The sequence below is a fragment of the Rissa tridactyla genome, chromosome 1, assembly GCF_028500815.1.
Source record: "Rissa tridactyla isolate bRisTri1 chromosome 1, bRisTri1.patW.cur.20221130, whole genome shotgun sequence".
Classification (NCBI taxonomy): Eukaryota; Metazoa; Chordata; class Aves; order Charadriiformes; family Laridae; genus Rissa; species Rissa tridactyla.
This window is the reverse complement of record NC_071466.1, coordinates 28,846,338-28,861,239: the sequence shown is the minus strand read 5'-3', so window position 1 is coordinate 28,861,239 and position 14,902 is coordinate 28,846,338. Positions and strand designations below refer to the sequence as shown.

The window sequence follows — 14,902 nt, the reverse complement described above, 5'->3', positions numbered from 1 at the left end:
ACAAATTACTCAGATTTCCAGAACAGGTGGACACAATAGTTGTGCCCTAGCTTTTGAGAGGAAAATCTGAAGAGGAAACCTTTGTCATTATTTGAGCAAATGAAGCATACAGAATGAGAAAGCTTACTCTCCTGAGGTACTTGTATATAAATCTTTCAACTGCGAATATTGACACCGATGAAAAAGGAACTTTTCATCTGGAGATGTTTAAAAATGCATTTTTTCCTCACCAATGCTGCAAATTTGTCTCTAAGAACCTTCCCTATCCCCAATGTCTGTCTCAAAAATATGCCTACTGCAAAAAAATAAACAACCAACCACAAAGCAAACAGTTGCAATTACAGAGAAATAATGATCGTTAGGAATACAACCCCTGCAATCTCTCTAACAGTTTTAGCAGATGCTATTTCTCAAAATACTTCACTTTCTCCAATATTTTTTGCATTTAAAAAATACAGTCATGCATCAATTTAAAATCCAGTCTTTTCTTTATTAATTTAGTAATGCCAACTAAAACAATCCAAATCATAAATTGAATGAAAAGAAATGGATCTGCATCTGCACTGATATACACAGTGCTGGCTGTAAGAAATGAAATATGTGAACCCTACCAGACCCTCACATTTTATTTTAATAATGTGACCTGATAAAAGAACAAAATTAAAGAGTGGGCTGACAACGTAACTGACTTAATTGGTTATTTCATAAATACCAATTGGTGGTGATGTTAATAACAAATAGCACTCTTGTAATTCATTCAGCATTGATAGCTAACGCTTTTAGTACTCCAGGACTGACAAGAATAAATATTTTCCTATCTGCTGTGTTAAACGAAGCATAATATACAAATATAACTTAATCAATAATTCTTGAAAATGCCGTTTTCAAATATATTGCTACATTTTCATCTTGACATACCAATCAATGGATCCATTTCGATTGGAAGATGATGGGCTTGATCCAAAGAATATCCTGGGGCTCCCCGAAGGCCTACACATGAAAAGAAAAATAAAACGTATAGGAACCTTGTTGTCTAAATTTTTATACAATTTTTCTAGGTCAGAACTGCATTATTGGATGATTATATATAAAAAGTAACTTCTTAGCATTACTTGTCCCATGAATCTTTTAAGATTCCTGGTTCTGTGCTACACAAATATGCATTTGTTAATTCTTCAGTTATGTAAAAGTAACTATAAATGTATGAGCACTAATTTCATCACAATTTTTGCGGCCACAAACATTCACTTAATAACTCCTTTAAAATAGTGTAAGAGAGATTTATTTTTATATATATTTGATCACTGGGTGAGATCTTATAATAGCGCAGAAAAGAAAAATAATTGGATTGAACATTGTTATGAGTTTCTTACATATGGAAACCTGGAAGCGACAGAAACTTGGATCTTCTCATGGTTTTATCTAGAACTTTTAACTGGGAAATTGTTGGCTACAGGGGATTTGCCACAATTATTCCTACTAGTTCTATCCTGAGAAATCCTTAAGCTGTTCAAATGTGCATCAGGGACTGCATATTTAGTGTTATCTGCTCTCATGCATGGATAGCATTGTTTTGACTCTTCTGAACACCTTCCCTAGCATATAAATCAGAATGATCACAACTGAAAATAAATTTTTTGTCAGGAATTACCATGTTTCACAAGTATATCCTCCATAAGAGGAGATACAGAGTCTGGAGAATAAACTCCAGTTTCTACTACTGCAATAGGCAACCAGAGGAGGCACAAGAAAACAGGGTCTACAGCTTCTGAAAAGCACTGCTCTGAGAACCTCTCCTTCCCTCCTTTCTCTCTCTTCTTTCAAAACCAAACCACTTTGGGACAGATCTTTACTAGTATTAACTTAGATTCATTTGCTTTTATTGTGAGATGGCTATGTAAATGCATACTACTATGTATAAACTCTAAAGATCTACATACATCCCACAGCAGTTGAAGTGGTCTGTAGATGAACCTATCCTTTATACTTGAGTTGTGATTTATTAAAATAATATTATGGTAATAGTAGGAAATTGATATCCTGTCCTGGATTAGCCTTTTGCAAAACAAAAGACACTGCCAGGCCGGATGAAAAAGTTTAGAACATCATTAGAAGGAGTTCTGATTCTCCAAACAGTTTTGTTTTCCTGTCTCTTCCTCTTATAATATATTGAGAAAGTATTCCTCTCTCTGAAATTTACACCAGAGGTTTTCAAATGGTGTGAAAATTAGTTCATGGTTGGTTCATGACGTGAATTCTGCATGCTTTCAACATGACTTATGTTTTACAAGAGTATATAGGAAAAACTAAACCTAACAGTCACATGCATCATAAAAGTCAACACAACTTCTACTAAACTAGATGACTCGAAATAACATTTGTTAAAAATGCTTGAAATCCAGGATACTGCAATATTAGTCACCTTGACTTCTTCACAGTAAAGTATGGGTAGGAATTTTGGCTTTCCCTCACTTGGCGATCTGGATGAGAAAGGGGTACTCATGTACTAAATAAGCCTTCTCAAATGGAGAAGACGTGAATGATGTTGAGTACGGAGTACTTGGGCAATGTCCCTGAAAAAGCCAGGGGAATTAATTAGGAATTAGTCAACCAATGTTAGTCAAAGGAGTTTTAAAATACCAGGGGACAGTTCTGTACCTCTGAATCATTTCTGACATTGGGCTTTTCCATTGAGGACACTAGCACAAAAATATTTTTAAAAAATGTTTTGTTTGGGTTTTTTTCCCTCTAAATTTTTCCCTTCAGACATGGGCAAAACATGTTTACTTCTAATGCAGTTGCACCTGATGGAGTATCATAAATGCATGGATTTGTGAAAGGCAATTAGATCCTGTTCTGTTCCTGTCGGACTCTCTAAACCACCATGCAAAATTTGTAAACAGAGAACAGGTACATTCTGAATACATGCAGAATTTAATATTCATGCTAACATTATTTAAATGTTCAGAATAAAAGTGATATTAAACCTTATATTACTATTCAAGAATTCAGAGTGATATTTACTTGCTCTGAGAGTTCCTCTAATGCATGCCTATAAGGGAATTCCCATTCATTCCTCTAATTATTTCTTGTAACACCAGTCTTTGGCCAGAGGTGGGATCTAGAGGTGAGATCCCAGAGGTGGGATCTACTTCACCTGACTTGAATTATTCACTGAGGAGATGTTTACATTTAAGCCAGTGAAATCCCTAGGTAATCTGGAATGCCTGTATATCTAGTGCTGGTAGACATCTAACCTAAATATCACAAATCCCTCTCCAGGAGGAACTACTTCTGTCCAGGGGTTTCTCCTGTGCATAAAGAGTGGAGTATTTTTCTTTTTTGGCCTAGTCCCTACAAAGTTCCTGAGCCAGCTACTGAGTTACACTCTCACATACCAGGTACCTTCTCATTTTTACCAGGTGGTAAGAAACCTTCAAAAATTTCCAGATACTGCAGCATAAGGGCTACCACAGCAGGAAGCTACCTTAGAAAATGTAACTTGTTCATACCTCATGGCCCCATGGGCCCACCACTTATTTAGCAATGCCTGGGACAACCTCAGCACCTACCTGTCCAGGTGAGGAGACAGGACGGTCCTAGTGGCAATATGGAGAGGTTGTAAGAAGGGCTGGAAGGGAAATTTGGGATGACTTCGTTGTATGGGCGTTGTATGGGCTCCCAAACAAAACATTTGGGAGGGAATGAGGAAATCTCTCTTCGGAATAGTTTGGTTTCTGGCTGCTTAGGGTCCCACATTACCTAATGGTGACCCAAGGGAAGGTTTATGACAAGCTCCTGGACAGACCTGAAATCTCTGTCAAGCAGCAGAGAGTGATGTATGCTCTCTAGCATGCCAGTATGTACTTCTGAAACCTGGGACATATTAATATCGGCTGTGTCAACAACAGCAGCGCTCTCCCGAAAATCATTATATCAAAAGCTGATCCTGATGTAACCACAAATCGATTGGCTGCCATGGTGATGTGCTGCTGTCAGGGATAGTGTTTCTAGGAATGACACCAGAGAAAACACAAGCTTTGATTATTTGACATAAACTGGAGAAAACGTTAAATTTTTGTGCACCGGCAGGTGAGTGAGATTGACCCACATCTAGCTAAATTGCACTCAAAATTAAAGCTGCACTGTTAAGGTCTTCAAATATGAATGAAACGTGCCTGTGACACGTACCTACTGTGTTGTGCCACCGATTGACTGCAAACAGCCTGCTGCAAGTGACGGTCACCACAGCGGGAATGGTCAGGTGGGGCAGCGTGTTGGCTGCCACGTGTGTGACGGGGGAATTTGATGGGAACTTCAGCACCATGATGACATCCTGCTGCATCTGATCTTTAAACATGAGGGGGCTCTGTGGAAGGAAACACTGTTGAGTAGAAAGGAGAAGAGAGCAGAAGAAAACAGAAGGGATAACACAATTAGTGAGGAGGTTTGAGGGAAAATGAGGTTAAACAAGAGCAGGCAAGCATGTGCACATACAGGGAAAACAACGCTACCTGTGCGTCTACACTAGTGATGGAGGAGAGCAAGATCAGAAGCTATTATTGGAGCATTACACGAGGACAAGTAGAGAATAGGTATGGTAAGGGTTATCATTACGGGGTGCAAAATCACCATTAGCATTAATTAATACACAGTAAAATATAAAGCTATACAGCAGTTAATACTCATACAATAGAGATATGAATCAAATAAAAGATTTAATCAATTAATACATCATAAATATAACTGCTATAAACTACAACGGTTGAAAAAAGAAATTTTAAGAGGGACTCAAAAACTTACAGATATTTAGTTTTTCTTAATTAAAAAATTTTCTTAATTTTTCTATGAAATACAGCACTTCCAAACATAGACAATTTAATTCTATGTAGAGTAAATACTTATGAGGGAGTCTGTAAGTAATTCTAAACCCATCTGATGATTCTACAAGTGACACACTTTTTTGTACATCGACAATAATACTGTTATTAAGTACTGTTTTTAATGTTATTTATTTCAACCACTGTCATAACAAATAGAATTATTTCTAGAAGTTCAAATAAACCTTTCTACTTATCAGTTTAAATTATTATTAAAAATATATTATCCATATCTTAGGAATATAAAATAAATATTATGTATGTTTGACACACATTATTAAAATAACACCGCTAACACTTCCAAATCAATTCCCACTTTTGCAGCGTACAACTAGATAGAGTGATTTCCTTGTAGACAGATAAAATGATTGAAACTACTGCACGTATTACTGTCGATTTACAAAACTTAAAAGATGATTTCTAGCCCTAAGCATTTAAACAAAGGCACTGAGGGGCACAGAGATCTGTCTCGTTCAGTCTGGCTATTTCATATAATTCTTTGCAAGAAGCAGAGACAAATGCGTTGGGAATGAATTTTGGAGTTCAAATTGAAATTCAAAATATACATTGTATTTTCCCAGCGGAACAGACAGGAGGATTCCGGCACGATTTGAACTCCAATACTTCATTTTTGTCAAGCAGGCATTGTTCATAAAACAGCCCCTAACAATGCATCCTTTAAAACAAAACAAAACAAAACAAAACAACATGCTCACTCTAAGAAAAGCCTGCAGTCATTCCCACTACTTGCAAAAATAAGAATGTAAATACGTATTTATCAAGTGTATATTTATGAAGATAGGGCCTTTTTATACACTATTAGACAGGAGAAGCCAGGACTGGAGGCAGCTAAAGCTATTCAAACCTCCACCTTGCCCTGCTAGAGCACCGCAAAGGAAGTACGGCTGCATGGGCCACAGAGGGCATTGAAAGTGTTGCTTCATGGGTACTTTATGACCTAGAAAGGATCCTCAGGTTCAAAGGGAATGCATTGCCGGCCAGCAGTTATGTCTCACCAGGTGCATGGCGGAGCTCCGAGGTGGATGGGGCTCAATGAGCAACTGCGATGGCGTCTGTCCAAAGTTCTGTATCTGCGCCTCCATGGCCTGCGGGCAAGGGAGAGGGACTGTCATGAGCAATATGCGTCAAGGAGAGAGGTCAACACACTGTGTGACAATGCAGGCATATCCCAAGTCAGCCATGAAAAAAGTCCAGAAAATTCACCCGGTGCTCTCCTCCCAGGCTGCAGACTCATCCAAGTGTTAGTATTTTGTAGACAAGCTTTGCTTCTCCTTTCAAGCATGCTTCAGTTAACCAACTAACCATTCTCATTTCCAGCAACTGGCGTTACATGTGAAAATGTTAACCTGTGAGGACATGCAGTTCAGGTCTTGAGAGAGCTTTTTTTTTTGCACTAAAAAGAACATATATACCTTAATAAAGTCCTTTGTAAGGAGGAAAGTATGAGGATCTCTAATAAAATAAGCCTCTGGAATCTTAAATGGGGGGAAAGAAAAGCAAACTGAGAAACAAAATTCACGTATAAACTAAAATAAAACCAAACTAATTACTATTTCAACAACAACATTAGTAGGTTAAAACAAAAAAAAATGCCAGAAACAAATCTTGCCAAGGCACATTCAGGCTAATGTAAAAATCTTTCCAAGTTGCATACATTCATTGAGTATTTATTTCATGCTTAATTTTATTGCATTTTTTCATGGGCTTTCAGGCTTCACAGGTTCGAAATGAAAACTTAGCAATTTCAATGCACTCTTCAAGACTTAAATCGACTTTCAGAATAAATCTGGAGTAATTCAATAGGGAGTAGAATACAGCCCATATACTGAGATGCTTCCACTAGTCAAACGGTTCATTCAAACAAAAATGTATTTAAGATATATTCTTATAAACTTTCGCAAAAGATTGCCGCTTGTAAAAGCAATACTGTTAAAGAACACTCCTCATTTTTCAGACGGGTACTATTTTATTTGACCTTGTAAAATCGAGACTAAAGCGTTCATAGAAAACTAAACTGGCAGATTTTGAAATGCGCTGTGCATTATGTACCTATATATGTACTGTACCCTGCACTAGTGACCCTTAATATTTTTCTTGCGAGCTTTATGAATTTTTCATTCGCTACCACACAAGAAACATGAAAAAAAACCCCAAAACATTACTATCTTGGTAAATTACATTATTTCATTCAGACATAAAATGTTAAGAAGCACAATAAATACTTCACGGTACAGAAGAATCCTTTTAATCTACATATTTTGTAATTCCTACAAGCCAATCTGTTTTCCTCTGCTTCACAGCATAGATGCAAGAACAGCTGTTAGAGAGAGATTTCCTAACAAGTCACTAATATCTACCACTCTTGATGCCCTAGATTGACAGGTATATAATGGAATACCACAAACAAACAGTTGCCGAAGAAGAAACTTAATGCAAAATCCAGTCAAGCAGCTGAAGGACTTTCAATGGATTGTAGCCCTAGCGCATTTGATGCTGTAATTATCCCGGTGCAGGTGATTTCTTGTTTGTTGACTAATTCAGTGAACTTCAGTGTCCAAGGCACAGAGTGTTTCTTGGGAAGTGGTGAACATCTTGGATTTTATTAACATCATTTAATGATGAATTAATTTAAAATCATAGAGTAATTTTATGCAAAACCAAGGCATTTGTGTGGGCATATGTGTATGTGTTTACCATACAAGTAGTATCTCTTTACACGCCATGTAGATATCTTTACTCATGCAGATACTTTTTATACAGGAATATAAAATTCACTTCAAGTCAAATCAAAAGTAGTCTTTTCTATTACATTCAGTACTCTAGAACTGATTTGCCTGGTGGGGAGGAGGGAAGAGGATGATACTTGTTTGCGAATTTCATTTTCAGAATGACAAAGACTAACATTAACAATACCAGGCACTGTGTGATATATGCTTCCATGCAGATCAGTCAATAACATTTTCAGAAAAGTAATTTCCATTTTTCTTTTTTTTTTCAAATAATTATCAAGGTTAATTTAATTTTAATTTTTGAAAGAATTCTGTGTTGAACTAAGAGTGTGAATTGTATTTGGCAGCAATACTGAACAAAAACTAGATCCTCTCCCACCCTTTATAGTGATCCCTTAAATAATACTTCTGTTCTCTCACAGGCACATTGAAATGAATTATTAAATTTTATTTCAGTGCAGCCCAATTCTAATTTACATGTTTACTTTCATGTTGTCCAGTCTTGGCAAATTCTGCTTGTTTGGCTGTAAATTATGCACACATAAACTTTGCTGGCTTCACCACCCAGTTCAGGTAGATTTATGATAGTAACAGAGGAAGAGAAGGAGAAGCAGAATACAATAATAAACCAGCATGAATTTTTCAGACTATGAGGAATAAACACTTATAACTGTCAAAAGCAACTATTATTTTACAGCTGAGGATGTCCTGGTAAATACTCACTTACATACTTCACGCGCTCATATTTTAAAACATTTAAGTTAATGCCAAGTCCTTCTGTAACCAGAAAAAATGCAGAATCAAGACCTTGATACTCAGGGAATATGGAATATTTTTGCTGGCTTGCACTTACAAGGCCTCTCTCCCCCACCCCATGGATAGTAACATTATCCTTTTCTTTCAAAAATACCATTTGTAAAAATGACAACTCTTAGCAGCATTAAAGAAACTCAACAATGTTTCTTAAAAAATACCCGTAATTTTCAACTACTGCACTGAGACCATAGTCTGCACAACACCACAGCTGCACGCAGCTACAACTGGCATTCCTCTCTGGAGCTCACAACAATTAAAAAGGACAGAAAAACCTTGTCAAAACTTAACACAGAAGATAAACATAAGCATACAGAGATAAAGTGACTGGCCCAAGGGTATTCCTAATGCTGCCTCCTATCAGATCACTTGACACAAAATGAAAAGCAGGTACAGAACAGATCTGTGAATAATAATGTAATACATTGATTTGTTTACAAGAGAACTCTGGCTGTATCTGAAATTAATCTGAAAACCGGTAAGTACATACAGCAGTTTTTCTTGAACTGTAAATCATCAAACAAGATCTGATGGGAGAAAATGAATTGATTAATTAGAATGAAATGTTTAAGACCATTAAATAAATCTAGAGTATTGTGTGCAAAGTGCTATACCTCTCCCTGAGACACACATTCTAGTCAATTTAATATGAATTTTAATAAAATAAAGTTTATTCTCATTTCACCTTCAAATGTCCTTCATGTAGAAATAATATCAGCTTGGAATTCAGCGGCTGCCAGATTTAACGCTTTTGGAACAGCAAAATGGCAATTACATTAGTTTTCACTTTCTTAATAAGGTGTTGCAGAAAAGCTATTTAGTGAGCTGATTTGAGATTCCCCACTGTTTTTAATACACATAAAATGAGATTTGTACTCCAGACACTTCAGGGAGTACGTGCTAGGATATGATCACGTATTGCAGAAAGATAAAATGGGTCTTAGCCTATTTCTTGATAATCACAGGTCAGAACAAGGAAAGAAAAAATATCTGCAAACTTGCTAGCAATTCAAAGGTTAAAATGACTTAATCGCACACATCCTTATTTATGCCATCAAGCAAAACACAACTTCATGGTGCTTAGTATTGGCCATTTAACAACAATAGAGAGATCTATGTTGTATTTTTACATGTATTTTGGTCAAGAAATCAATATATAAAACCATCCAATCTTATGAATTATACTAATCTTAGATACAATGAGCGATATCCTCAATGTATTTTGCTCAAAGGAAATAAACTATTGGATATTCCGATTCTTATGCTTAAAGGCAAGTTGTACATTCACAAGGATGCTGCTGCTCTGTAACCTGGAGGATCAGTCCTTAGGGTCAGCTTCCTGTGGAATAAAGAGTTCAATACATCTGCTCTGCTCATTATGCAGTCTACCAAAGTATTTGGGGTTTATTTCTTAATTCTTGAAAGAAACACAAATCTGCATTAAATAATCCAAGCAATCTGTTTCCTAAGGGGTAAGAACTGTTTCAGTGGTCAAAGGCAACGCCTCCAACAGCAAGCAACGTAACTCCAAAGGAGCAGAGCTGCAAAGCAAAAGAGTTGGTATTAGAACAGAATAGGATATTTTTTTTCAGTTGCAAGGGACTTACAATTATCATCTAGTCCAACTGCCTGACGGCTGACCAGAAGTTAAAGCATGTTATTAGGAGCATTGTCCAAATGCCTCTTTAACACTGACAGCCTTGGGGCATCAACCACCTCTCTAGGAAACCTGTTCCAGTGTTTGACCACTCTCTCGCTAAATAAATGCTTCCTAATGTCCTGTCTAAACCTCCCCTGGTGCAGCTTTGAACCATTCCCACACTTCCTATCACTGGATACAAGGGAGGAGAGATCAGCACCACCATCCTCTTGAGGAACCTGTGCTGAAACCGTGCCCACTGCAGGGTTTTCCCACCAGGCTGGCTCCAGCGTTGGCTTTATACCCCATCAGTGTCTGAGCTCTGCTAGCTGCACCCCGGGAGCACGCTGCTTCTGTGGCTTAGAAGCCACTTCACACACTCCAGAGCTGCTCTGCAGTGTGAACAAAAGCATGGCAAACAGGGATGAAGGGCAGACACGTTTCAGAAGCACAGTCCTAATCTAAATGAAAATGCTAGAAGTGGCTCAACCAAAACAGCACAAAATTGAAGGCTTTCTTTGCTGTTTGCCATGAAGCAGTTCATTTTTAACATTTTTTTTTCTCTAAAAATGTTCTTTAGAAATACAGGTAAAATCACCAAGGCAGATATTAATGGCGCATCTCATTTGCAAACTCCCCTTTGCTGAGACATGCCTGCTGACTACATAACACAAGAAATATAAAAGTGTGAGAAACTTTACTTTGAATCATGGAGGGAAGAAAGAAATTCCTAAAACCAGACTGCATTGCAAATATTAAGACACTGGCTTTATTCTTATGGGAAATGGCCTTGTTTCATCAATCTTCAGATTACTACCATAACCAGTCAAACTTTCTAAAATATGCATTATCTGAGCTTCTCTATGTTTTTATTACTTTTTAAAATATTCAGTCCTTTTATTACTGGTTCCCATAATCCTGCTGTGTCTTGCTCCTCCTGTGTACCACACTGAGGTTTTTCTACAATCCATTTTCCCCTGTGCGTGAGGACTGAGCCCAGTGAAGAGCCAGACTCTGTAGGCATTTGAGAAAGAAGCACCACAACAATAGTCATCCGACTCTGCCTGTCCTGAAAGCTTATTTCATTTTTTGCATCCAAGTGAACAGAGAAATCCTTTATGTGCTCTCCCGCCCGTGCAGCCAGCACGATCAACAGACCCAAAGCACCATCTTCTTCAGAGCAAACGTGATTGACAGCCCTTTGGTGGGTAGAATAAGCAGCTTGAAAATGTTATTGTTTTGTACAAGTGGTGTGAGACACTGCTTTTTTATTTGCATCTACAGCTGTTAAACAGCGTCAATATCTTCAGGACTTTTGATAAGTTAGGTTGAGAGTATTGATTTCCATTTTATTATTGTACATTTGGAGGAAAGAAGTGCTGTAGTTTAAATACAAGCAATGACTCAACTAGTCTGGAGGCTTTGATACAGTCAGTTATTTAATCAGGATACTCAAGGGACTGAAAGATGGGCACAGAAATGGATTTTCTCTGCAGGTCACTACTTTATTAATTTAACAATGGAGAAGGGGCAGCCTTAAGCTCCTTCCCCTCATGGGAGGTATCTCATTGGATCCAGTGCGCAATTAAATGGCTCCCCAGCAGAAGACCAATAGCTCAGAGCTGACCTTCAGCCTCCTCCCGGAGTCGGTCCACCCCTGAACTTCTTCCTCACTCCCCTGTGAAAGGAAATAGTACTACGAAAGGAATGAGAATGTGAAAGGTAAAATCTCCCATTCTCTTTACAGGCATGAGTTACACCAGTGACCTTATTTGTGTCAGGGAGCACTGCCTTTAAGCTTTCACATTTACCTCAGTAAGTGATGCCTAATTCTTCCCTCTTTCATCTTTATGGTTCTCCCATTCTTGCCCCTGGTAGTCCAATATGCCTCTCATGACACAAAAATATTTTAAACACTCTGCCAGCTTAAGCTGTATTTGGTTAATACACTGCAAACGGGAAGTAAATTCAACACAAACACAAGCAGAGAAGGTAAAGCAAAAATGGCGTAAAGATGGATATTGTGCAGCCAGGGCAGGTTTAACTGAGACTGTCTCTTACTCTTTGAGGTGTACTCTTATGTGCGAGGTTCCTGTGTGCCTGAGCACAAATACTTCCTTTTATTCTCTAGCAGTTGCACATTCCCCTGAAAATCATGGAAAAACTTCCTTACACTGAAAAGGACTGATGTCAAGGAGTGAAATGCTCCCCTCCCTTCCTAACTATACCAGAAGGAAAAAAAAATCTCAATTTTCTGTAGTTTTTCTCTTTCTTGTTTTCTTCCAACTCTGCCCAGAACAAGAGAGTTTACCACTGATATAATGAAATTCTCTCATTAAATTACACTAAAAACTACAGCAAACTCCATTATGCTCTAAAGCAAATAGTTTTAACTCCCAATTCCTCTGACAAGGTCTATATTATTATAGGGGCTCCTCAGGCCATGCTGCTCAGTTCATCACTTTCTTTTTATAGTTGTGATAATTTTTAAAACTGTGGGGTTTGCTCCCAGCCCATGGCAATTTTGCTGCCTTTTCTTCCCTGCTGTTTGCCTGCATACAAGGCAGACAGGGAGCAACCCTTTGCTTCTAGAGTCAGTGCTGTGAAAAAGTCTAAACATAGGCTGGAACTGAAGAAAGTCATACATTTATTTATAGTTTTGTTTACAATTACATTCCCCCCAAAATTTTTTTCTCTTTCGTATAGAATAGAACAGAACAGAACAGAATGGAACAGATTAGAATAGAATAGAATATTTTAGTTGGGAGGGACCTACAACAATAATCTAGTCCAACTGCCCGACCAATTCGGGCACGACCAAAAGTTAAAGCATGTTATTAGGGGCATTGTCCAAATGCCTCTTAAACACTGACAGCCTTGGGGCATCAACCACCTCTCTAAGAAGCCTGTTCCAGTGTTTGACCACTCTGTCAATAAAGAAGTGTTTCCTAATGTCATGTCTGAACCTTCTCTGATGCAGCTTGGAACCATTCCCACGCATCCTATCCCTGGATACCAGGGAGAACAGATCAGCGCCTCCCTCTCCACTTCCCCTCCTCAGGAAGCTGCAGAGAGCAATGAGGTCGCCGCTCATATAAAGACAATCCTTTATAATTCTCTATATTCTCATTTCATGCCATTATTTTCTTCAGTTGAACTATTGTATTTCTTATGTCCATGTCTGTAATAATTCCTGTTCAATACAGATTGGTAACAATTACTGAAACTCTTGTGTGCTCATTGATGTCATGCCAAATGAAATCATTGCTCTGTCATCATTCTCCAAAATCTGTATTAAGTTTATAAAAGAAAACGTTGCTCTCTTTGATCATTAAGTTACTGAGTACAACACATTAGAAAAGATCTTACTGCTACGTTACTTTTGTGAGAGATGTAATATCAGGATACAATAATTCATTAAATATGTAACTTCATGCCTTAAATAGTTAAGGTTTTGAAACCTGGGCAATCAGGATTTTTTTAATTTTAGATGACTGATAATTGCCCTGAAATAATTTTTCTATTGTTACATCACGGCCAACCTCAGAAACAAGGATTCCTCTCAATCTGACAAGAAATTTTTCTTTTCTTAAGACATTACCTCATTTCTTTTAAAATAGGTATTTTTGTTGCTGTTTTTGGATGATAAATATGTAAGGTGACTGACTGAAATAATTTCTCATCACCTGAAATCTGCCTATATAAGGAAACACTTCCATATCCTCGTTATTCAGACACGAACACTCATGGTTACATTCAGAAGTTGACATGGACAAAAGCTCTATGTGATTTGTTGGGTGAGAGGCCAATCTAGATGATCTTTCCCATCTGGTGTTTAGGCCGATGGAACCAGCTTCTCTTTGACATCTTGATCCTGCAATGCAAATTACTAAAATGTACACCTGCAACATCGAATTTCCCTGTTGATACTACTCCTTTGTATTACTCCTTTATGTGATGGTAATCAAAGCATCACAACATGCAGAATTGCAGATGTGTCCTAGCTAGTATTCGCAAACCAAACCAAACCCACTCTGTTGCCTCAATGTGCCTCCTGTTGTATAAATCCTGTTACCGAGAGAGAGTCCTCACTCTTAGGTCTTACCAAGATCTTGCTCAGAACATCATCTTCTCTTCTGGCCAAGCTGTTTCTTTCTTCTTCAGTTTGTATTGCTACTTTCAAGTTTCAAGAAATTCAAATTCTTGTTATGACCAAAACTCCTCTTGATGCTATCCTTGCCTGAAGCTTTCTGTTTTCTTCTTTTTTTTTTTTTTTTATTAAATCTACCTTTACCGTCTTAGGTTTGTCATGCCTCTTACTTCTTGACACTCTTACTCAGGAGTTTTTCCTTTTAAGCCAAGTATTTCCTTTCCTCTCCCTTACATCATCCTTTAACTAATTTATTTTCCTCTTTTGCATAGGAAACACAAGCCAGGGTGCTGAAATCTTAATATATGGTTTTAGATCTTTGGGATGGATTTTTTTTTTTTTTTTTGAAACAGTGCAAACTTATGACACAAACGTTCTTTTCTGAAAAGGCTTCCAGGATTCCAAGCATATTATCTCCAATAATGGAAAGTTATTTCAAGGCTTTTCTAAAGCACATATAAATTTGTTATGTTTCCTTGAGTGAGAAATAAAAAATCCTCTGAATTTTTAAATGTAGCTTCTCTTCTGACTGGAACCACTACAGATTTTCAAAGTCTACAAAAAAGGAAGTAAAGGAATAAAAAACTCATATGAAAACTGTCATTAGCATCCCTTAGTTGGCAGTCACTAAAATTTACAGGCATTTTAAAAAAACACTGCTGCTGTCTGG

General features: G+C 37.5%; 1 protein-coding gene across 9 annotated transcripts in view; it reads right to left on the bottom strand.

Annotated features, from left to right (window-relative positions):
* NBEA (neurobeachin) overlaps nucleotides 1-14,902 on the bottom strand; it is a 511,894-nt gene that overhangs the window by 21,789 nt on the left and 475,203 nt on the right. For 3 of the 9 annotated variants that reach the window (XM_054223357.1, XM_054223375.1, XM_054223384.1), the window contains 4 exons: nucleotides 6,314-6,376; nucleotides 5,897-5,986; nucleotides 4,192-4,384; nucleotides 919-990 (listed from right to left, as the gene is read on the bottom strand). In XM_054223357.1, the coding sequence (XP_054079332.1) occupies nucleotides 919-990; nucleotides 4,192-4,384; nucleotides 5,897-5,986; nucleotides 6,314-6,376 (418 nt within the window). The remainder of the gene's footprint in view (nucleotides 1-918; nucleotides 991-4,191; nucleotides 4,385-5,896; nucleotides 5,987-6,313; nucleotides 6,377-14,902) is intronic. The other 6 variants (XM_054223413.1, XM_054223393.1, XM_054223421.1 and 3 more) reach the window with 3 other exon arrangements.